Source organism: Paroedura picta, chromosome 3 (genome assembly GCF_049243985.1).
Source record: "Paroedura picta isolate Pp20150507F chromosome 3, Ppicta_v3.0, whole genome shotgun sequence".
NCBI classification, from domain to species: Eukaryota; Metazoa; Chordata; class Lepidosauria; order Squamata; family Gekkonidae; genus Paroedura; species Paroedura picta.
Window position 1 is genome coordinate 68,835,206 of NC_135371.1, and position 24,306 is coordinate 68,859,511.

General features: G+C 47.5%; 1 protein-coding gene across 1 annotated transcript; it reads right to left on the reverse strand.

Moving 5' to 3' along the window:
* Window positions 1-380: 380 nt before the first annotated feature.
* On the reverse strand, window positions 381-21,840 carry ARL10 (ARF like GTPase 10). The gene is made up of 4 exons (XM_077326363.1): window positions 21,405-21,840; window positions 5,416-5,584; window positions 4,540-4,715; window positions 381-4,165 (listed from the first exon to the last, which is right to left on the reverse strand). Exons 1-4 carry the CDS (start codon window positions 21,594-21,596, stop codon window positions 3,989-3,991), a joined length of 714 nt encoding a protein of 237 aa, XP_077182478.1. The 5' UTR covers window positions 21,597-21,840; the 3' UTR covers window positions 381-3,988.
* Between the last annotated feature and the right edge of the window lie 2,466 nt (window positions 21,841-24,306).

The window sequence follows — 24,306 nt, forward strand, 5'->3', positions numbered from 1 at the left end:
CTAGCCCCACGTCCGTTGCCCAGCTGGGGTCAATCTGGTAGCTGCTCGCTGGCAGCGTGCCCGGCGATGAGCGCTCCCCTCCAAGGTGGATGTCCATGAGGACAGCCACCTGCCCGTCTGGACAGACCATCTCCCCATGGGGCCCCAAGCAATCCCTTGGCCAGTTGAGCATCATCTGCGGCCCCCACATAGGTCCTGTGAGCATTAGTGGAGGCCACGACCTTCCTGGAGGGAGACTGATCCCAGCCCGAGGGCTCAGCAACCTCCGGATGGCACTGGGCATAAACATCCTTCCCGGTTCACTATGCATTCCCCCACGCCAGTGCAGGGCCGCTCTCTCAATGATAGATTCCTCCACACCAAGGAGTGGTAGATGCCCCACCAAGTCATCCTCCTCGCCTCCATGTTCCAGGGATGCTGTCTCAGATGTAGTTTTTCCCCAATTCCCTCTCTGCCCCTGCTGTCATCATAAGGAGGAGGGTGGTTTTAAAGGGATTAACGGGGAGGAATGTTGGTCACAGTCAAACTGTCAGGGACCAGGCAAATAGTGCAGCTGCAGAGCCCTTCCTTGATATCCCAACTTAGTGACTACCAACGCTCAGCATTTCACCAGAAGTTAGTTTTATTGAAGGCAGGACACCCCGACGAACACTCAGCTAAGGCAATACATGGAACAGGAAAATTGACTGTGATGCTGCTCTTAGTTCAGACCCAGGTTTTATAGGCACATGAGTAGAACCTCTCCCCTCCCCCCATCAACGCAAGAGCCAGACAACCTTTCCCAAGGTTTGAACCCAGCTGGGTGCTAAATGCTGGAGCCAAGCAGGCTGAACCATTTGCTCATTTTTTTAACATTTCAAAGCAGAGCACCGGATCCCACCTTGGATAGAGAGAGAAAGGGAGGAAGAAAGAAGGCAGGAAGCAGCGATCAGGGCGACCCATTTTTTCAACACCTCTAAGCAGAGACCACCCGGAGAGAGGGAGAAAAGGGGGGGGAGTAGCAGGAAGCAGCAATCAGGGCAACCTAGAGAGATCAGAGAGGGGATTTGAAAAGTCACCTGGGTGGAACGGAAGAAGCACCTGAATTCAGGTTCAGCCGTTCAGAGCTTTATAGGAAGAGGCTATACTTCTCCATTAAATTATTCCGGGGATTTTTCTATTTCCAAAGGAATTGTGGTGCCTTCTTGGGATAGCTCCACAGTGTGCCTTTGATATAGCTTCTGTACCTCCCTCTGAAGTATACAGTAATCAAAATCATAGAGTTTAGAAGGGGCCATCCAGTCCAACCCCCTGCTCAATGCAGGATCAGCTTAAAGCATCCAGGATAAGTATCTGTCCAGCCGCTGCTTGAAGCCTGCCAGTGAGAGGGAGCTCACCACCTGCTTAGGCCACATCCTTAGGCAGCCAATTCCACTGCTGAACTACTCTGTGAATTTTTTTTCCTGATATCTAGCAGATATTGTTCTACAAGTAGTTTAAACCCATTTCTGTGGGTTCTATCCTCTGCTGCCAACAGAAACCTTTCCCTGTCCTCCTCTAAGTGACAACCTTTCAAATAATTAAAGACAACAATCATGTCCCCTTCTCAACCTCCTCTTCTTCAGGCTGAACATTCCCAAGTCCCTCAGCTTTTCCTCATAGGGCTTGGGCCCCAGGACCTGGATCATTCCCATTTCTCTCCTCTGAACCTTCTCAGTTTTGTCCACATCCTTTTTAAAATGAGGGCTCCAGAACTGCACACTTCAGGTGGGAGTGGGACTATGGCATCTTGTGATTTTGATATGATGCCTCTGTTGATACAGCTCAAGACTGTGTTTACTTTCTTTACCACCGTGTCACATTCCCTGCTTATATTTTGCTTATAGTCTACAAACACCCCAAGATTGCATGCACACACAATACTACCCTGAAGTGTATCTCCCACCCAGTAGGCATGCTTCTCATTTTTGTGACCCAGATATAGAACCCTGCACTTCTCCTTATTGAATTGCATCTTGTTCTCATTTGCCCACGTTTCCAGCATAGTCAGATCTTGTCGAACTATATCTTCAGGGGTGTTTGCTACTCCTCCCAATTTAGTGTGACGCACAAATTTAATGAGGAGGCCCCCTACCCCCTCATCCAGATCATTGATAAAAATGTTGTAAAGTACCAGACCCAGTATCAAGCTCTATGGCACTCCACTGCTCACCTCTCTCCTATCTGATGAAATACCATTGACAATCACTCTTTGGGTGTGGTTTCTAGTCAGTTCCCTATCCAACCCTCTGAATATCCAGTCTACTGTCCAGCCCTAAGCCCATGGGTCATTTTTTCCTCTAGAAAGATTTTTCAATCCTGTGTAGAGCAGTCTGCAGGTACAGTGGTGATGATAATCATAACAAAATCCCATGAGTTCTGCCCTTCCCTAGCTGCAATACTGTGATGCTACTTTTGTGTGCTTTCTTCTGCCAGTGTGAAACACAGTACCACATTTTTAAGTGTGAGGTAATATTTCAAGGTTTATTAGTGGAGAAGGTGGAAAGACATCCTGTAAACAATTGATCAGCATTTGTCCTTTTCCTATAGTATAGAGGAACCTGCTTTTGCAGAGCTGTGATCCACCAGTACAAAAAAAGCTTCCTATAGTCTGGGAGCAAGAACAGTAGGGAACTGGGGTGGGAGGGTCAGAGTATTGTGATTCTCTGTGTCCTGGCAGAAGGGAACAAAATAACTAGGAAGGCAGCAAATGTGCTGCTTAAAGCAAGTTAGTTTAATGTAAACAGGGCAAACACTGGCTGAATATATTCTGCAGGGGACAAGATGGACCATTGAACTAGCAGCAGCTTCTTCTCTAGTGAAGGCTTAGGAACCCATGCAGGTTCATATCTTCAGCCTGAATGGGGTAGTTTGCCTGGTAGCACAGACAGACTGTGCAGTACTTCTCTGTTTCCAGATCAAAGCATACATGGATGCTATAGGAACAACTTTATTCCTGAGTTACTGAGATCAGACATAGCACCAAATTAGAAAGAGGGGCAGCAACAGTGCACTCTTACTCTCTACCTGCATTCCACACTAGCCCATTGAGTATTTTCCCATTATTCATTGAGCAGCTAGTTCTTCATGCAAATTTACTACGACAAATGCACGTTCTGCTGCAGTTGATTCAGACTTCAAAAACAAGGAAGGCAAAGAAACTTGCACTGAGGTGTAGAGGATCATTTGTTTTGGGAACCAACTTGAAGCCATTATCAGGAATAACAATGCCTATAAAAGGATCTCAACAGGCCAGTTTGATCACAGACCCAGTTACACTAAGCAGCTTAGCCTGGCAGGGAGTTCCACTTTCCATTAAGGACACTTTGTGTCCCCAGAGAAGGAAAAGCTAAGAAACCACATGTGTAGGAGGTCAGAGTCATGCATGAATGCAATCAAGGTCTTAAGGAGAATACTGGAGTTTCTGTGGGTCAGTCAACCAGCACAGGCCAATGTACATGTTCTCAAGGGATGCCAATGAAGCTACCATAATCGGATACTTTCCCCCTGTTGGGGCAAGATCAGTCTGAATGTCCAATGAAGACACAAAGGTTTTTGTATCGTAGATATTTCGTAGAAAAAGAAAGTGAAGTTGTACCTGTGACAAGGCCATTCACCACTTTTTTCTGTTCATCACTATAGATCTAGTGGTAGTAGAGACTGAGAGATAAAAGAGGGATATAAGTACTGCTATTTGAATTTTCTTTTAGGAATGCAGTCATCATGGGCCACTACTACAAACTGTCTTCATTTGTGTTGCCTGCCCTTTGCTTATGTTTTTATTTTCTGCCCTGGGTCCAAAGGCAGAATGGCAATGGGGCTCACTTATGGGGGTGGGGGCAGGAAATGCCTAACAGAGGCATCCTATCTGCTCCTCAGCTGTACAGAGAAAATATTTCAAGTAGCTGCTGCAAGAACTGAAGTCTTGGGTGTCCATGGGCCTGAATATCTTGGCGAGGTCCAGGAGTTTTTAGATCTGTGCAAGAAGTTTGATCAGCAGATTCTTCAGGTGGAGAACACTGTTGGCTGTGCCCAGGCCTGCATAAGTAGCACTTGTAGGCAGGAGGAAGAATTCCCTCTGGCTATTCAAGGCATGCAAGGCCAACTCTCTGTGTAGTTCTGCTACACTCAGTGCATCCTTCTTGTCCTAGGATGGGTAGAGAATTGTAGTTTGAATAATAACAGTATAAGAAGAGCTAACTGGAGGACCAACAAGCCACCTCGACCATTTAATCTGTTTCACACAGTGGCCAACAAACAGAATAATGACAACGAAAGCTTTTCTCTTCAAGTGAGCCATAATTTGTCATGCGTTATCTGACAAGGATTGGCATGTAAACTTAAGTATGGGAAATAATTACACTAGGGGCTAATACTAGTCAAGTAACCTCTAAGGGCTAAACCCTGGATATTACAAGTCCCATTAGCCCAGTCAGTGTCCATGTGGGAGACTAAGGAGTTCAGATGAGATGAGCTAGATCTCTTAAGATGTTCACAAGTAAGATTTGCAAAGAAACGTACCTGTTTGTTGGCCAGCACAATTAAAGGCAACTGAGCATCCTCAGCTAGTAAACAGTGCAGCTCCTGCCGGGCTGCAGGCAGGCGTGGACCATCTGCAGCATCTACAACAAACACCAAAATGTGTGCTTTGCTCAGGAACTGATTCCAGTAGGAACGGAGGTTCTGGCTGCCACCAACTGAGGAACAAACAAAATGTGAAGTCAGCATGCAGGCAGCTATTCCTTTTATGAGAGGGGGAATAGACAGCAAACTCAGTTCATAGCTGTTGCTATGGATGCAGCCCCAACTGTGTAATTTAGTAATATGTTGTACTAGGAACAAAGCCCATTTTTAAAAATGGGCATGTGGAGGGTTGGGGAGAAGGCAGCGGGGGTGGGCGCAGCGCAGGAAGCCCGACGGGCCCGGCAGGCTCCAGACGATTGGGCTCTCCGCTTGTCAGTCCAGGGGAAGGGGCCTATCAGCACCCTTCCTCATCCCGGACAGGGCCCGCTTTCGGGGCCCTTACTGTTTTATTTATTCCACTCCTCTAGGAGCGGTTAAAGATTATGGGAGCATGTTTTGAGCTTCTGAGGAGGGGAGCAGTTAAATGTAGGGAACATTCTTTTAAATGTTCATGAATTCTAGTGAGGTAGAATTTACAGTTTGTACAATAGAACCAAATCAAACTTGTGGCTCCAATGATGACATGAAGATTTGTGCCATTCTAAATCTGTTGAAGTGTGAGTCTTAATCACCAAGTTCTTAAATAAATGCATTTATAGCATGGAAAGAGTTTCCAGATATATAGCTGCACAAGCCAGACAAAAAAAAAACTGAGGTGTGTATAACCTCAGTTTAATAATTGATGTCCCCCCCAGAGCTTATAGCAGGTCTTACCTTCCAGAAGGTCCACCTGGAATCCATTATACTGAAGTTGCACAGAATTAAAACCCTCAGTAGGAGATATGCACTTTTTGGCTTCTGTATTGGACACATAATGGAGAATGCTGCTCTTTCCAGCACCATCCAAGCCTAGAACCAAAACCTGATATTCACACGAACGTGCCTGCAAAGAGAATTTAGGGTTAATTTTGAGCAGTAGTGTGGTTGTGGAAGGCCTTGTCTGTCATAGCAGCTCATTAATGGTTATTAGCTGAGATAATGAGTTCTGACCTCCAAGCTTCACTATAATTTATTGCTGGAAGTGAATTAGGAGTATTACATTTTTTTAACCTGATGACTGATAAGAACAGGCTTTCTCAACCAGGGTTTTGCTTTTTAACATCTATATGTGCCCTCTAGCCCAACTGGTCCGGGGCTACGGGCTGGGATGTCACCAATATGCGGATGACACCCAGCTCTACCTCCTAATGGATGGCAAGCCGGACTCCCTCCCATATACATTTGCCAGTTGTTTGGAAGCGGTGGCTGGATGGCTCAGGCAGAGTCTCCTGAAACTCAATCCCTCCAAGATGGAGGTCCTGTGGCTAGGAATGAGGACAGGACCAGGAAGCGCACCTCCCATGCCTGGATGGGGTGCAATTAACACCTGCACCAGGTGCCAGGAATTTGGGGGTGACGTTTGATGCCTCCCTCTCAATGGAGGCTCAGGTCACAAAAGTAGCCAGGACGGCTTTTTTCCACCTTCGCCAAGCCCAGCTACTAGTGCCCTACTTGTCCTCAGAACACCTGGCCACTGTGATCCATGCAACAGTCACTTTCAGATTCGACTACTGTAACTCGCTCTACGCCGGCCTACTCTTGTCCTTGATCTGGAAGTTACAGCTGGTACAAAATGCGGCTGCGAGGGTCCTCACTGGGACATCTTGGAGGGCCCATATCTGGCCGGTGCTTCATCAACTGCACTGGTTACCTGTTTCCGGGTCAGGTTCAAGGTATTGGTATTAACCTTTAAGGCCATACGTGGCCTGGGTCCTGCCTACCTGCGGGACCGCTTGCTTGCTTATGCCCCCCGCAGGGCCCTTTGCTCTGCGGGTATGAATTTACTGGTTGTCCTGGGCCCCTGGAATGTACGCCTGACCTCGACCAGGGCCTTTTTGGTCCTGGCCCCAACCTGGTGGAATGAGCTCCCGGTAGAGCTAAGAGCCCTGCTGGAGTTACCAGCTTTCTGCAGGGCCTGCAAGACAGAGCTCTTCCACCAGGCATACGGTTGAGGCCGGGGCAGAGTCCCGGGGGACAGGTTTTCCAACTGGTTCCCAAATTCAAGGAGGGATTACGAGACATTATGGTCGCCATTGTGATTGTTATTTTAAGGAGGATTTTATTGGGGTTTTATTGTTTTAGAATTTTATGTGTAAACCACTGCGAGGCTACGGCAAGCGGTGGTATAGAAATCAAATGAATGAATGAATGAATTATTATTATTATTATTATTATTTCGATTTATTTCCCGCCACTCCCAAATGGCTCGCGGCGGGTTACAGTGTCTTAAAAAAACCCATTAAAACTCCCATTAAAAGACTTTAAAATGTCACAACATGGCGGCACAATAATAAGATTCCCTTCCTACCCCCATTCCTAAAAAAGGGGGGGTGGAGGAGAAGGAGGTCAACGATGTTCAAGAAGCCCGGGGGAGAGCAGTCGATGTACCCCAGCAGCCCCAGCCTCAACCATAGACCTGGCGGAAGAGCTCCATCTTGCAGGCCCAGCGGAACGTTGAAGGGTCCCGCAGGGTCCCGCATTCCACCAGGTGGGGGCCAGGACCGAAAAGGCTCTGGCCCTGGTCGAGGCTAGGCGTGCTTCCCTAGGGCCGGGAACGACCAGAAGATTCTCACTCGCAGAGCACAGAGCCCTGCGGGGGGCATAGGGCACTAGGCGGTCCCTCAGGTATGTGGGTCCCAGCCCGCGTAAAGCCTTAAAGGTTAGAACCAGAACCTTGAACCGGATTCGGACAGCAATTGGTAACCAGTGCAGCTGCCTCAGCACAGGCTGGATGTGGGCCCTCCAAGGTGTGCCGGTGAGGACCCTAGCAGCTGCATTTTGTACTAGCTGGAGTTTCCGGATCAGAGACAGGGATAGGCCCGCGTAGAGCGAGTTACAGAAATCTAATCTGGAGGTGACCGTTGCATGGATCACAGTGGCCAGGTGTTCGGGGGACAGGTAGGGCGCTAGTAGCCGAGCTTGGCGAAGATGGAAAAATGCCTGGCCGGCTACTTTCCTGACCTGCGCCTCCATAGTCAGGGAGGCATCAATGGTCACACCCAAGTTTCTGGCCTGGGACGCGATGGTAAGATGCGCCCCTGCCAGGGTGGGTAAATGCGCTTCCTGTTCCCGCCCCCTACTTCCCAGCGACAGGACCTCCGTCTTGGAGGGGTTGAGTTTCAGGCGACTCTGCTCAAACCATTCTGTCACCGCTTCCAAACATCTGGCGAATGGTTCCGGGGGCGAGTCTGGGTGGCCATCCATGAGGAGATAGAGCTGGGTGTCGTCAGCGTACTGACGGCAGCCCAACCCAAAACTCCGTACCAGCTGGGCCAGAGGGCGGATGAAGATGTTAAATAGTGCGGGGGAGAGAACCGCGCCCTGTGGGACCCCGCAAGGGAGTCCATAAGGGCGCAAGAGCTCATCCCCCACTGCAACCCTCTGGGTCTGGTTCTGGAGGAAGGAGCATATCCAGCGCAAGGCTGTACCCCGTATCCCCGTACCAGCGAGGCGGTGGACCAATATCTCATGGTCCATGGTATTGAAAGCAGCCGACAGATCCAGAAGGACCAGCACGGCTGACCCGCCTCTATCCAGCTGGCGACGGAGATCATCCAGCAGGGCGACCAACACCGTCTCCACCCCGTGGCCAGGGCGGAAGCCAGACTGATATGGATCGAGTGCTGAAGTTTCATCCAAGAAAGCTAGGAGCTGGTCCGCCGCAGCCCTTTCCACCACCTTGCCCAGGAACGCTAGGTGCGACACCGGGCGGTAGTTGGCAGGGTCCTGCGGGTCCAGCGTTGGTTTTTTCAGGAGAGGGCGAACCACCGCCTCCTTCAGCCGCTCGGGGAATTCCCCGGAACTCAGGGAAAGGTTGATAATATCCCTGAGTGAATGAATGAATGAATGACCCCGGAAGGATTTCCTAAATGGTTGGGAGTTAATTTTTAATACATGTTATACATTTGTCAGGTGCTATGACCATATGTGGTTAATGTTGACCTGCCCCCCTCTCCAATGGCCAATGATGGTCCTGGAGGCGGTGTGAAGGGGAAGGGCCCCAGGTGAGTGTGTACACAGCTATGCTTCCCAAACATATTCTGCACAATTGTGCCACTTCTGGGATTTCTCAAAACCTGAAGAATGATTCAGAGGTTTCTCAATGGTAAAATAGTTGAGAAAATCTGGATAAGAAACATCAGTGTGAGGAAAATGCTTATTGTTGTACATACTGTGAAAAATACTACATTTCTACAGCACTAGGAAACCTCTATTTATATATTTCACTTATCACCTGCCTTTCTCACGGTTACAAAATATTTAAAACAATAATTGTCAGATAGCATAATATGCCATTAAAGCAGGGGTCCCCAATCTTCTTGAGGCTGTGAAATTCTACCATGATATGGTGGGTGCAGTGACAAAATGGTTGCCATGAAATGGCTGCCCCAGGAAACACAGCCAGACATAAAACAGCTGCCACAGCTCGCCTTCAGTCACACAGCAAATATCCTTGTGTTGTGGTGACAGCTGCTGCCAAAGCAACTTTATTAAGAAGTAGGCACAAAGCCCGCTGCAGACTGAAATGCAGCAGGTGCTAGTGTCTGAAAGGGGGTGTGTGGGAGGAGGCAGGGCTGGCGAGGCACAAAGTGGAGTGGCTTCCTGACCTGTGGCCACCTCCATCTCCAAAGGCAGCGGGGAGAGCGCACGAGGCCCTTGGGGCTGGAAGTGCTTGGGCTGGGCGGCAGCAGCGGCTTCCTCTCCACTGCTGCCACTTACTTTGTGCCACCACCCCCAGCAGCTCCTGTGCAGCCTCTCTACCGCCGCCATCTCATGGTCTCCTGTGCACCCTCTCCATGTGCCATCTTGTGGTAGTGGCCGCCACCTGTAGACCGCTGGGTGTACGGCCTCCTCTCAGTGCTGTCAGGCACGGTGCCCCCTCAGCAGCACAGCCGCCGGCTCCTCGCTGCTGCTACCTCCTCCTCTTGGCTGCCAGTGGCCATCTGGAGTGGCGGGGCACCGCAAATGCACAGCCCTTGGCAGGCAGGGTTGTTGGCCGCGAGGGTGTAGGAGAGCCATGCAGCTGGCTTTGGAGGGCAGCTTTGCTGACTGCACCCTGATAGGGCCACGGAGGGTGTCTGGGATAGATTTCTGGCATCCACGGAGGACCTACCACAGCCATGTGGAGGCGGGTCCTCCAGGGGCCAGCCCAATCAGGGTGCAGACAGCTGCACTGGCTGTGCCAATTGGTCCACAGAGTGTGGCCAGAAATGGAGCCCAGACACTCTCTGCGTCCTGGACACGTTCCATCTACTGGTCCGTTTCCCAATTATTAAAAGCTACTAATGGTTAAGATGTGAACAGCCAATCAAAAGCCTTGCTGGAGAAAAGCCCCACTTGTCCTTGCTCACTTTCTAAAGGCCCTTGGTGGGTACAAGGAAAAATGTCTCTAGGTGCCCTGGCACCTACGGTCGCCACTTTGGGAACCCCCTGCATTAAATAATCTAAATCTAGGATTACAAAATTTGAAAACAATACAAACAGAACTGTTGGTAAAGAAATTGAATTATGATGCAGTAAAAGCAAGGCGAGTCAGGAAACATTGCAATATACTACAAGCCTTCCCCTACTTATGGAAACATGCCTTAAAAAGTTTGTCCTCAGGGCTTCCATCACCATTGCTTCATGATCTGTTCATCCAGAAGAACAGCTGTAAGTCTTTTTCATTACAGCTCTTCAAGCTTCCAAAATACACTATGCAACAGAAGTCATGAGCTCCCACTAAGCCTAGTTCATTGCTAGAAAAATCAGGATGCTGAAACTCTTAAAGAGAAACTCCCTTTAAGGAGGATTCAGTGCAAAAATCATTAAATTCCATAAATGCAAGGTTGGACTATCAATCCGGCAGATGCAACCTTTGTCTTTGTGGCCTTTGGAATTATCTTTCCATGGAATTATCTTTCCATCTAACTACCTTGCAGAGTTGGTTGCTCCAAAAACAAGATGTAATGCACATGCATCACCACCCTGAATAGCCAAATGCTGTGAATAGCCCTGTCACTGCTTCTTCCTTTGGTCTGAATGTATCCATTGAAAGATGTACAGGTTTGAAAGGAGATTGAATAGATTCATGGAGGAATAAATCTACCAGTGGCTACTAGCCAAGGTGACTGAGGGGAACCTCTATATTCAGAGGCACTAAATCTCTGAATCCCAGAGCCAGAAAGCAACATCAGGGGAAGGCCATGGCTTCTGTGCTCTGTTGCTGGCCATCCAGAGGAACTGTTTGGCCACTGTGTGAGATAGGATGCTGGACTAGATTGACCACTTGTCTGATCCAGCAGGGCTCTTATATTTGTAAATGTACCGTGTTTCCTCAAAAATAAGACACTGTCTTATATTTATTTTTCCTCAAGAAGACACACTATGGTTTATTTTCAGGGGTGTCTTATTTAGAAAAGTCAATGCCATCAACAAAGATGTTTGTGTGGGGTGAGAGACACCCATAGACTGTTGCTGGTCAGTGTCAGTGAGCAGCAGCTTTACTGGTGTTTGTGGGGGGTGAGAGGGACTGGGGAGGCCAGCGTCGTGGAGGGGCGGAGTGCTGATGCTGGCAGTGCACCAGCCAGCGCCCAGGTGCAGGCGCAGACCTCCGCTATCATGCGGGTGCCGGCTGGTGCAGGCTCCCAACTCTTCTGCCAAGCATCAGCTGGCGTGTTGCTGCTGGTCATCCCTGGTTACAAAAAACACCCTCCTGGCCGCCTCACTTCTCCTGCTCCAACTGCTGGGAGCAAGACGGGATCGCTGCCGCTTCACTGAGGAGGAGGTGGTGGCACACGATGGAATCTGCTGGGAGGGCGGGAGGGCAGCTCTTCCCTTTTTCTCCTCTTGGCTGGGCTTTTCCGCCCCCTCCTTTAAAGAGAGGAGAGAGAAACACCTTCCAAGTCAGAGCGGATTCCCAGCCCCACAGCTGGGGGAGAGAGACCCACAGTGCTGAGTAAAAAGTCAGCCGCAGCTTTACTTCTATGGCGTATATTGTTAAATAGGCAAGGCGAGAGTATACAGCCTTGCCGAAATCCTTTCTCAATTCTGAACCAATCAGTGATTCCATGCCCAGTTCTCACTGTTGCTTCTTGACCTGCATGGAGGTTTCTAAAGAGACAGATAAGATGCTCTGGTATTCCCATCTCTTTAAGTACTTGCCACAATTTGTTGTGCTCCACACAATCAAAGGCTTTAACATAGTCAATGAAGCAGAAGTAGATGTTCTTCTGGAACTCCCTAGCTTTCTCCATCATCCAGCGTATATTGGCAATTTGATCTCTAGTTCTTCTGCCTCTTCGAAATCTTGCCTGTACTTCTGGAATTTCTCTGTCCACATATTGCTGGAGCCTAGCTTGTAGGATTTTGAGTATAACTTTACTAGCATGAGAAATGAGTGCAATGGTGTGGTAGTTTGAACATTCTTTGGCATTGCCCTTCTTTGGGATTGGAATGTAAACTGACCTTTTCCAATCCTGTGGCCACTGTTGAGTTTTCCAAATTTTCTGGCATATTGAGTGCAGGACTTTTACTGTATCGTCTTTTAATATTTTTAATAGTTTAGCTGGAATGGTGTCACCTCCACTAGCTTTATTGTTGCTCAGACTTCCTAAGGCCCATTTGACTTCACATTCCAGGATGTCTGGCTCCAGGTCAGTGGCTACCCCATTGTGGTTATCAGGGATGTTAAGCTCACTCTTGTATAGTTCTTCTGTATAATTTTGCCACCTTTTAAAAATCTCTTCTGCTTCTGTTAGGTCCCTACCATTTTGGTCCTTTATCATGGTGGTCCCCAACCACCAGGCCGTGGCCTGGCACCGAGCCGTGGCTCCCTCTCCCCGCAGTAAGAAACTTCCCAGACCGCAAGCAAATCGGCCGCAAAAGCGGACGATTAGCTCACGGCCCGGCAAGCTTCGTTTTGTGGGAGGGGGGGAGAGAGAAGTAGGGCCGCGCATGCGCGGCACTTCCATGCATGCGTGCAAGTGCCGCTCATGTGTGTTTGCGGCCGCGAATGGCACAAACACGCATGCGCAGCTGCGCATACGCTGCATGCGGAGCCGGCCGATTGCCCTCCCCACCACCGCCGGTCCGCAGCCCTAGAAAGGTTGCAGACCACTGCTTTATCATACACATCTTTGCATAAAATGTTTTCTTCATATGTCCAATTTTCTTGAAGAGATCTCTGGTCCTCCCTATTCTACTGTTTTCTTCTATTTGTTTGCACTGTTCATTTAAGAAGGCATTCTTATCTCTTCTGGCTATTCTCTGGAATTCTGCATTCAATTGGGTGTATCTCCACACCGTGGAGATCCCACATCCGGCCCATTCTCCATCAACTGCAGTGGTTGCCAGATGAATTCCGGATCAGACTAAAGGTTCTGGTAATTACCATCAAGGCCATACGTGGTCAGGGCCCAGTGTACCTGAGGGGTCGCCTCCCTGCCTACGCCCCCAAAAGAGCCGTGCGCTCCACTGCTACCAACCAGCTAAAGGTCCCTGGCCCTAAAGAAGTCCACCTGGTCTCAACCAGGGCCAGAGCATTCTCTGTTCTGGCCCCCACCTGGTGGAACGAGCTCCCGGAAAAGATCAGGGCCCTGACGGAGCTTAAACAGTTCCGCAGAGCCTGCAAGGAGGAGCTCTTCCGCCAGGCATTCGGTTGAGACCAGATATATATAACCAACAGCGACCAAAGGGCCCCTGCTCCCCGCCCCCCTCAGAACACCACCTATACACTCTGGACCTGTTTGTATGTTGCAACATTGTATTGTTTATTGGTTACACAATTATAATGTTATATGTTTACAATTATGTTATTATTGCACCGTTACCCAAATGTTTTATAACAGTGGTCCCCAACCTTTCTGACCGGCAGGGCATCGGGGCGTGGCCTGCGCGGGCCACGCCCACGCATCGGGCCGCGCCCGCATGGGCGCGGCCGGCCCTGATTCCCTCTCCCCGCCCTCCCACAGTAAGAAGCTTCCCGGGCCGCAAGCTTGCGGCCCGGGAAGTTTTTTACTGCGGGGGGGGGGGCGGGGAGAGGGAGCCACGGCCCGGCGCCATGGCCTTCGCGGCCCGGCACCAGGCCGCGGCCCACAGGTTGGGGACCACTGTTTTATAAGACTGTTCCATGTATTGTTCTTGTGTTATTATGTAAACCGCCCTGAGCCCCTGGCGAGGGCGGTATATAAATATAATAAATAAATAAATAAATCTTTCTCCCTTGCCTTTTACTTCCCTTCTCTCCTCTGCTACTTGAAAAGCTTCCTCAGCCATTTTGCTTTCTTGCATTTCTTTTTTGGGGGGATTGTTTTAGTTGCTACCTCTTGTACAATGTCCATCCATAGTTCTTCAGGCTCTGTCTATCAGATCTAATTCCTTAAATCTATTTGTCACCTCTACTGTATATTCGTCAGGGATATGATTTAGTTCATACCTGAGTGGCCTAGTGCTTTCCCCTACTTTCTTCAATTTATGCCTAAATTTTACAACAAGAAGTTGATGATCTGAACCACAATCAGCTCCTGGTCTTGTTTTTACTGACTGTATAGAACTTCTCCATCTTTGGCTGCAGAGCACATAGTCCATCTGATTTCTGTATTGATCGTCTGGTGTTGTCCATGTGTAGAGTCGTCTCTTGGGTTGTTTGCTATGACCATTGTATTCTCTTGACAAACTTCTACCGGCCTGTGCCCTGCTTCATTTTGTTCTCCAAAGCCGAACTTGCCTGTTATCCTGGTTATCTTTTGGCTTCCTACTTTAGCATTCCAATTCCCCATGATGGACTACATTGACCACTTGTCTGATCCAGCAGGGCTCTTATATTTGTAAATGTACCGTGTTTTTATACATCATTTTTTGCCGTTGCTTCTAGAAGGTGTTGTAGAGCTTCATAGAACTGGTCAACTTCATCTTCAGCAGCAGTGGTTGGGGCATAGACCTGGATTACTGTGATGTTGAATAGTTTGCCTTGGATTCAAACTGAGATCATTCTGTCATTTTTGGGAGTGTATCCCAATACTGATTTTTTCTACTCTTTTATTGATTATGAAGGCTACTCCATTTCTACTACAAGATTCTTGCCCACAGTAGTATACCTGATGGTCATCTGAATAAAATTCACCCATTCCTGTCCATTTTAGTTCACTGATTCCTAAAGTGTTGATGTTCAACTCTTATCATCTCTTGTTTGACCACGTCCAGCTTGCCTTGATTCATGGATCTGATGTTCCAGGTTCCTATGGAATAAAAGTCTTTACAGCATCGGATTGTCTTTTCACCACCAGTTCCCTCCACAACTGAGTGTCCTTTAGGCTTTGGCCCCATCGCTTCATTCATTCTGATGCTACTCGTACTAGCCATCTGCTCCCAGTAGCATATTGGGGACCTTCCGACCCGAGGGGCTCATCTTCCGGCATCATATCATTTTGCCTTTTGGAACTGTCCATAGACTTTTCATGGCAAAGATACTGGAGTGGTTGGCCATTTCCTTCTCCAGTGGATCACCTTTTGTCAGAGCTGTTTGCTATGACCTGTCCGTCTTGGTTGGCCCTGCCTGGCATAGCTCATAGCTTCATTGAGCTACGCAAGCTCCTTCGCCATGACAAGGCAGCGATCCTTGAAGGGGCCTCAAACATACTTAGCTCTATTCCCTCAGTTTTGTTCTTGTGATGAAGAGTTTGGAGGAACTTCAAGTCCTGTGCCTGCATTTTATTTTTTTTTTAATATTTTGGTCAGTCCTAATAGACAGTCAGGATGATACTGTTTTTTATGGAGATAAGACAACTCAGAAATTAAAGTAGTTGGAAAGGTAACTGCAATTGCCAATAAATACCATAAGGTTAAGTGATAAATCGAGTAGGACTGCTGCCAACCTGAAGCTCAAGCTGTTTTGTGGCAAACCACCCTGTATTGAGTTTGCCAAGAAAACGCTAGAGAGTGTCACCCCAAGGATCAGACATGACTTGGTGCTTGCACAGGGGCTACCTCTACCTTTATGAACCCATTCCTCTGCTTATGCTGAGCTCTAAAATGCCTCTCAAGAACACTGTTGTCATAAGCAACCAGCTACAATGACAGATGCTGTAAACATATTGCCAATTGTGCGGAAAAGCCCAGTCACCCTCTTGTTTCCCTTTTACACAACTGCATGAAGACAAAGCTGGCAACACAGGGTGTAGGGTCAGACTTGAATGAAGACTCAGCAGAGTGCCTTTTAAAAATCTAACTTGAAGGAGCTGGGAGAAGGAGAGCATTATCTCAGGAGCTGACTCAGGAGCTGATTGCTAGCTCCACCCTCTGCTGAGTAGGCCTTCCTGCTATAAAAGGCTCTTGTTTGCCAGAAGCGCGCGCCATACAAACAAAACCCAAAGCACTCTTGGGGTCTGGATTAAATCAGAATACTCTGTAAGGAGCCAAGAGCAAGAGCTAAAGGACACCTAATACAGGAGGGCACTAACTGGAAGAATGTTACACATAGGAGTAGAAGAATAAGGAGAAGGTCTGAACCACTGATGCTCAGAAATTGATTCCAAGGTCTGTCTGAAGAGGTTGATTCAGGAACCCAGGAGCATGGTGCAATCCCCCATGAAGAATAAGCCCCAACGTAGACCAGTAAAAATGTCACAGGCCGCCACGGTGAGAGTTCTAGACCAGACTTGTTGTCTCGAGAGGTCTGCTGCCTACCTGGTGCACACATTAAGGATGTAACAGAACGGCTGGACAGGCTCATCAAGCCTACAGATCATTACCCCTTCCTTCTCATCCATGTAGGAACAAATAATACTGCCCAGCAGAGCATGGAAATTATTAAAAATGACTTTGTGGATCTGGGGAAAAAGGCAAAGGACCTGGGAGCACAGGTTGTGTTTTCATCAGTCCTTCCTGTAAGCGGCTGAGGCATAGGAAGAGAGAGAAAAATTATGCAAGTAAATGACTGGCTACGTCAATGGTGTCGACGGGAACAATTTGGATTTCTGGATCTTGATCAACGATGTCATATGAGGGGCTATTATCAGGAGACGGAGTGCACCTCACAAGGGACGGAAAAAGTATTTTTGGGAGAACCCTTGCATACCCGGTGAAGAGGGCTTTAAACTAGACACAAATGGGGGGCGAGACATACATTCAGAACTTGGTGTGATGGCAAGATCTGAAGATGAGAAGATCTCAAATCTACAGGGAATGTTACATAAGCAGGGAACTACTAGCTTACAAGGAAGTTCAAAAACCCAAACTATGAGTCACACAAACGATGGATTACGATGTCTCTACACTAATGCACAGAGTATGGGAAACAAGCAGGAAGAACTAGTAGTCGTAATAGAGGAAGGGGGCTATGACCTAATAGGAATCACAGAAACTTGGTGGGATAATACTCACAATTGGAATACTAAAATTGAGGGGTACAGTCTATTCAAAAGGGACAGACAAAAAAAGAAGGGGGGAGGTATAGCAATATATGTTAGGAATCTTTATACTTGTGAAGAAATACAGGTACCCGAGCATGAAAGTTCAGTTGAGTGTATTTGGATAAATATAAAAAGAGTAGGACATGAGAGTGGTATTATTGTGGGGGTCTGCTATAGACCACCAAGCCAGTCAGAGGACTTGAATGAGATACTGCTAGACCAAAGTACACAATTTTCAAAAAAGGGAGAAATAGTGGTCATGGGTGACTTCAATTACCCACATATTTATGGGAAGACCAACTCTGCTAAAAATGCACATTCTGTAAAATTCTTAACGTGTCTTGCCGACAGCTTCATTTCCCAGAATGTAGAAGGGAACTAGGGGCTATGCTATTTTAGACTTGATTATCATTGATAGGGAAGAACTGGTAGATGAGGTGGAAGTAGTGGGCACACTTGGTAGCAGTGACTATGTGCTTTTGGAATTTTCAATTGTGGGAAAGAGAAAACCTTTACGTAGTCGTACGTATAGACTGGACTTCAGGAAAGCTGATTTTCACAGACTTAAAGGTATGTTGCGTAGAGTCCCGTAGTCAGAAAGACTTAAGAGATGGGAGTCCAAGAGGGCTGGGAGTTTCTTAAAAGTGAAATACTGAAGGCTCAATCACGAACAATTCCCTTGAGAAGAAAAGATGGGAGGAGCCTAAGAGAGCCAAGGTGGCTCCATAAGCAGTTGTCAAATGATTTGAGGAGTAAAAAAAGTGTCATATAGGAAATGGAATAAAGGCCTTATTACCAAGGATGAGTATAAACAAATAACCAATAATTGTAGGGGCAGTGTTAGAAAAGCTAAAGCTCAATATGAACTTAGGCTAGCAAGAAACGCTAAACATAACAAAAAAGGCTTCTTTAGTTATATTTCAAGCAAGAAAATGAATAGGGACACCATAGGACCACTGCGAGGACAAGAAAGTGAAATTATAATAGATGATGAAGAGAGGGCTGAACTGCTTAACTCCTATTTCTCCTCAGTCTTCTTTTGTGAGGGAAATAGAAATCAATGTGGCAAAAATCAATGTGGCAATGTGAGTAGATGGCCTGTATGGCCCCTTCCAACTCTATGATTCTAAGATTCTGTGATTCTATGAAAAATGTAACACAACACGGGGAACGGGAATGGTGGCCTAGGATCACTGCTGGAGCAGTCCACAAACACCTAGGTTCTTTAAATGAAACAAAGTCTTCTGGGCCAGATGAACTGCATCCAAGGGCACTAAAAGAACTTGCAGATGTCATCTCTGAACCTCTGTCCATTATTTTTGACACTTCTAGGAGAACAGGTGAGGTGCCAGATGATTGGAGGCAGGCAAATGTTGGCCCCATCTTCAAGAAAGGGAAAAAGGAGGATCCGGGTAATTATTGACCTGTCAGTTTGACATCTGTAGCTGGCAAAATTTTTGAACAAATAATCAAACACTTGGTCCTTGAGCAGCTGGAACTGAGAGCTGTGATTTCTAAGACTCAGCATGGGTTTCGCAAGAACAAATCATGTCAGACCAACCTTATCTCTTTTTTCGAAAAAGTGACTTCCTTGCTGGATCAGGGGAATGCCATGGACATAGTTTATCTGGATTTCAGTAAAGCTTTTGCTAAGGTTCCACAGGATATTCTTGTTCACAAGTTGGTAAAATGCAGTATGGATCCTAATTCTGTCAGGTGGATCAATAACTGGTTGACAGATCGTACCCAGAGGGCACTTGTTAATGGTTCAGCATCTTCTTGGAAAAGAGTGACAAGTGGAGTACCCCAAGGACCTGTCCTGGGGCCTGTGTTGTTCAACATATATTCATAAATGATTTGGGTGAGGGATTAGAGGGGATATTTATTAAATTTGCAGGTGATACTAAACTGGGAGGGGTAGCAAACACAACTGAAGACAGCAACAGAACACAGGATGATCTTGATAGGCTTGAGAAGTGGGCTAAACTGAATAAAATGAAGTTCAATAGGGACAAATGTAAGTTCTGCATTTAGGTAGGAAAAAACAAATACACCAATATAAGATGGGGGAGACTTGTCTTAGCAGTAGCATGTTTGAAAAGGATCTAAGAGTCTTAGTAGACCATACACTGAACATGAGTCAGCAGTGTGACTCAGTGGCTAAAATGCAAATGAGATTTTGGGCTGTATCAAATGGAGTATCATGTCCAGATCAAGGGAGATGATGGTACCACTTTACTCTACTCTGGTTTGACCTCACTTGGAGTACTGTGTTCAGTTTTGGGCACCCCAGTTGAAGAGGGATGTTGACAAACTGGAATGTGTCCAGAGGAGGGCAACAAAGATGGTGAGGGGTTTGGAGACCAAGATGTATGAAGAAAGGTTGGGGGAACTTAGTCTGTTTAGGCTAGAGAGGATACGACTAAGAGGGGATCTGATAACCATCTTCAAGTATTTAAAAGGATGCCATATGGAGGATGGAGCAGAATTGTTCTCTCTTGCCCCAGAGGGACAGACCAGAATGAATGGGATGAAATTAATTCAAAAGAAATTCCATCTTAACATCCGGAAGAAGTTCCTGACAGAGCGGTTTCTCAGTGGAACAGGCTTCCTCGGGAGGTGGTGGCTTCTCCATGTTTGGAAATTTTTAAGCAGAGGCTAGATAGCCATCTGACGGAGAGGCTGATTCTGTGAAGGCAAAGGGGTGGCAGGTTACAGTAGATGAGCAATTGGGATGTGAGTGTTCTGCATAGTGCAGGGTGTTGGACTAGATGACCCATGAGGTCCTTTCCAACTCTATTATTCTATGATTCTATGATTTTAACTGCAAGGACACATTTATCAAGTCCACAGAATTAATTCATAACCAGTCTTGGATGGTACCACTCCAGATAGCAAGTGGGGATCAAGTTGAATGTTTATAAAATAAGCCTGCACATCAGGACATAGGAATAAGGGAGAACAGACCTCTATTAGCTAGCACATCACAGCAGTTGTCCATTTTGCCTCTTATTTTTCCTGTTAAGCTGGAGGCAGGGGGACAAAGGATTGGGCTTTGTTGAAGGAGAACTTGGGGAGACAAAAAGAGATTTTTTCCTTTAAAAAGTAGACAGGGTCACACAAACAAGAGGTAGCATCCCCTTGGAAATGAGTGTTTGTGAGGTAAATAAAAGAATTCGGGGCATGAAGCTTTGCACTCTGCTTATTTTGATTCCTTGGTCAAAGTCACTAGTTTCCATCTTACTTATTGTTCTGTTTGTGCTGGTTAAAGTCTTCAAGAAGCTCTAGGAACTGGCCGTGAAACCAACAGTATTTTCCTGTGGCACAGCATCTGCCTCTGAACACAGCATTTCCATTTTATTATTATGACTTGCATAAGCAGAGCTGAGACAGAGCCAGTCAGCAGAACCACCAAAAGGTGAGTTGAGGCATGCATTGCTGGGCAGCACCTCCCTTTGGGTGGCCACCAGTTCCCTATTTATTTACTTCCTTTATCCCCCACCTTTCTCAGAGGGAACTCAAGGTTCTCTCTTCTCTCCATTCTTATCCTCCAGTTTATCCAAACAACAGGTTAGGCAGAGAGAGAGAGGGAGAGAGAGAGGGGGGGGAGAGGGAGAGAGAGAGAGAGAGAGAGAGAGAGAGAGAGAGTACGGTAAATCCAAAGTCACCCAGCAAGTTTCCTTAGCAGAGTGGGGAGTCAAACCTTGGTCTTCCAGATCCTAATCTGACATTTTAATTGCTAAATTACACTGTCTTCTTGTGTGTATAAGCACATGCAAGCCCATGCAGCTGGAAGTGGAACTGCTCCAAAGGTGGCTGGGATGATCAGATAAATGGGCTTTAAGGTTAGAAGTGCAGGCATAAGATGAAGGCTGTAACCCTACTGTTCTTCAGGGAACTACTCTTCCCCTGCTTTGGAAGCTTCCCTCTTGAAGCAGGTGCAACCCATACAGAGTGTATGTGAAGCAGTGCACTACCTTCATTTTTCAGACCATTACAATGAAATACAAACCAGAGACTGAAGTTTGTACAGGAAGATTGATGGCCAACAGCCCAGTATGTGGCAAGTCTAGTCTTGTCCTATCCCAGCACTGAAGCAGAAAGATACATGCTATGTCCAGCCTCCAACAGAATGTACTTGAAAGTATGCTTCACTTACTTGTTTCCAGCGCTAGAACTCAGCGCTATCATCTGAGCATGTGCAGAATAACAAACCTAGCACTAACCTACAACTGGACGTCGGAGCAGGTCAGGGGGCGCTCCCGTTGCTCTTACCTTGTCCCCATTCGGGGCTTTGCGCCCGAGCTCCAGGGCCAGCTGCCGCTCCCAGCGCCCTCTCCAGCCGACGCTGCTGTCGTTGACGTCTCGGAAGTACAGTTTCAAGGCTATGAAAAGGAGCGACCCCAAGGCGGCCACCGCGGCCCCGAGAGCCAGGCTGAGGTGCTTGAGGGCACCGGGAGGAGCCATGGAAGACGGGCCCGCGGTAGCAGAAGCCTCCCTACCCGGACGCACCAGCCGCCCTCGCCGCCTGCCAGCCACTGGCGGCGGCTCCGTCCTCCCTTGGCATTGGCAGCCGACCTTCCGCCCAGGAACAAGTGCAGTGATCTTCCCCGGTCGCCTCAGTCAGCCGGGGAATTTCCTCGCCGGAGGCAACAGCGGGAAACTGCAGCTCCGCAGACGTCACTCGCGCTCTTAAAGGAGATGTGCGTGCTCCTGCAAGGCAGCGCCCCCTTCTCCCGACACAGCAAGCAAAGCCACACACGTACCGCCCCCCACCCCTCTCCCGGCCGCAAAAATAGCAGGTCTAGAGAGGCTGTGGTGCTCACGCAGTATAACAACATTCTCCCTTTCTGCTCCCCATAGACCTGTCTTACCCTTCTGTACACAAAAAAGCCTCTGTGTGGAGGCAGGAATAATTATTATAGACAAAAACGCTCTCTGAACTCCCCCCCCCCCCATTTTAGGCAAATTTACTCCATAGAATCATAGAATCATAGAGTTGGAAGGGCCATACAGGCCACCTAGTCCAACCCCCTGCTCTACGCAGGATCAGCCCTAAGCATCCTAAAGCATCCAAGAAAAGTGTGTATCCAACCTTTGCTTTAAGACTTCCAGTGAGGGGGAGCTCACCACCTCCTTAGGCAGCCTATTCCACTGCTGAACTACTCTGACTGTGAAAAACTTTTTCCTGATATCTAGCCTATATCGTTGTACTTGAAGTTTAAACCCATTACTGCGTGTCCTCTCCTCTGCAGCCAGCAGAAACAGCATTCTGCCCTCCTCCAAGTGACAACCTTTCAAATACTTAAAGAGGGCTATCATGTCCCCTCTCAACCTCCTTTTCTCCAGGCTGAACATTCCCAAGTCCCTCAACCTATCTTCATAGGGCTTGGTCCCTTGGCCCCAGATCATCTTCGTCGCTCTCCTCTGTACCCTTTCAATTTTATCTACGTCCTTCTTGAAGTGAGGCCTCCAGAACTGCACACAGTACTCCAGGTGTGGTCTAACCAGTGCCGTATACAATGGGACTATGACATCTTGTGATTTTGATGTGATGCCCCTGTTGATACAGCCCAAAATGGCATTTGCCTTTTTTACCGCTGCATCACACTGCCTGCTCATGTTTAGTTTACAGTCCACAAGTACCCCAAGGTCTCGTTCACACACAGTGCTACCTAGAAGCGTATCCCCCATCCAGTAGGCATGCTTTTCATTTTTCTGACCCAGATGCAGAACTTTACACTTATCTTTATTAAATTGCATCTTGTTCTCATTTGCCCATTTTTCCATTGTGTTCAGATTTCGTTGAACTTTGTCTCTATCTTCCGGAGTATTTGCCAGTCCTCCCAATTTGGTGTCATCTGCAAACTTGATGAGTAGTCCCTCCACCCCCTCATCTAGATCATTAATAAATATGTTAAAAAGTATCGGGCCGAGCACCGAGCCCTGAGGTACCCCGCTACTCACCTCTCTCCAGTCTGATGAAACACCATTGACAACAACTCTTTGAGTGCGGTTCTCTATCCACCTAACTATCTGAAAATCCAGATTGCAGTCCTTCAACTTATCCATCAGAACATCATGGGGAACCTTGTCAAAAGCTTTACTAAAATCCAAGTAAATGACATCAACCGAATTTCCCCGATCCAGCAAACCTGTTACTTGGTCAAAAAAGGAAACCAGGTTGGTCTGGCAGGACCTGTTGGAGACAAATCCATGCTGACTTCCTTGGATCACCAAATTGTCCTCCAGATGTTTGCAGATCGCTCCCTTTAATATCTGCTCCATTATCTTCCCCACAACAGAGGTCAGACTCACTGGTCTGTAGTTTCCCGGGTCATCTTTCCTCCCTTTTTTGAAGATCGGAATAACATTTGCTCTCTTCCAGTGTTTCCATATCTCTTCCCTGTTTCCATATCTCTTTGTACAGCCCCTCCCTTTGTCTTTTCTCTAACTTTTTTTTGTACCCCTGTAAGGAAAGGTTTAGGGGGGTCCCCCTCAAACCTCCGGGGGTTTCACCAATTGTAGAAAGCCATTAACCATGATGAGACCAAATAGCTGAAAGAAGGAAAGGATTTACTTAAAATCATCATTCCAGACTTACATAAAATCAGAGAATAGAGAGGCTGTGTGACAGAAAGCAAAGGAAGACCCTATCTAATCCCCCCCCCCCACACACAGCTGGGAGACCTGTGAGGATTAGGTTAATTGTAGTTCTCTAGCATAGTGATCCCCAACCTGTGGGCCGCAGCAGACCACATGTGGTCCTTTGACTAATTGGAGGTGAGCCCTGAAGGACACCTTCTCCCCCCCCCCTTTAGAACACACTTAAGGTGTCATTGTCTCCCATCACTCCCAGATGGGACTATCTCGTTGCAGAGAAACAAGCTCAGGGTTCCCATTGATTTGTGATTGTCATGAGTTAAAATTTCCATGAAAATAAAATGTTCCTTATGTTCATTGTTGTGGCGTGTCTGTATCTTATTTTGAAGGGATGTTTAAACATTACCATAGCGATCAGAGAGTTAGGGCAGTGGTTGAGAGTAGAGGAGTAAACTATCCACCACCACCAGGCCTCAGTAAAAGGCGTTGAGTGGTCCCCGGCGTTGAGTGGTCCCCGGTGATAAAAAGGTTGGGGCAGGATCCCTCCCGATGGAAATTAGGACCCGGAGAATGA

Excerpts from the sequence above, each read along its gene's own strand:
- ARL10 (XM_077326363.1), bottom strand. The coding sequence starts at position 21,596 with ATGGCTCCTCCCGGTGCCCTCAAGCACCTCAGCCTGGCTCTCGGGGCC. Across the intron at positions 5,585-21,404 it reads AAGCCCCGAATGGGGACAAG|GCACGTTCGTGTGAATATCA; the intron begins GTAAGAGCAACG and ends TTCTCTTTGCAG. Across the intron at positions 4,166-4,539 it reads TTGTGCTGGCCAACAAACAG|GACAAGAAGGATGCACTGAG; the intron begins GTACGTTTCTTT and ends TACCCATCCTAG.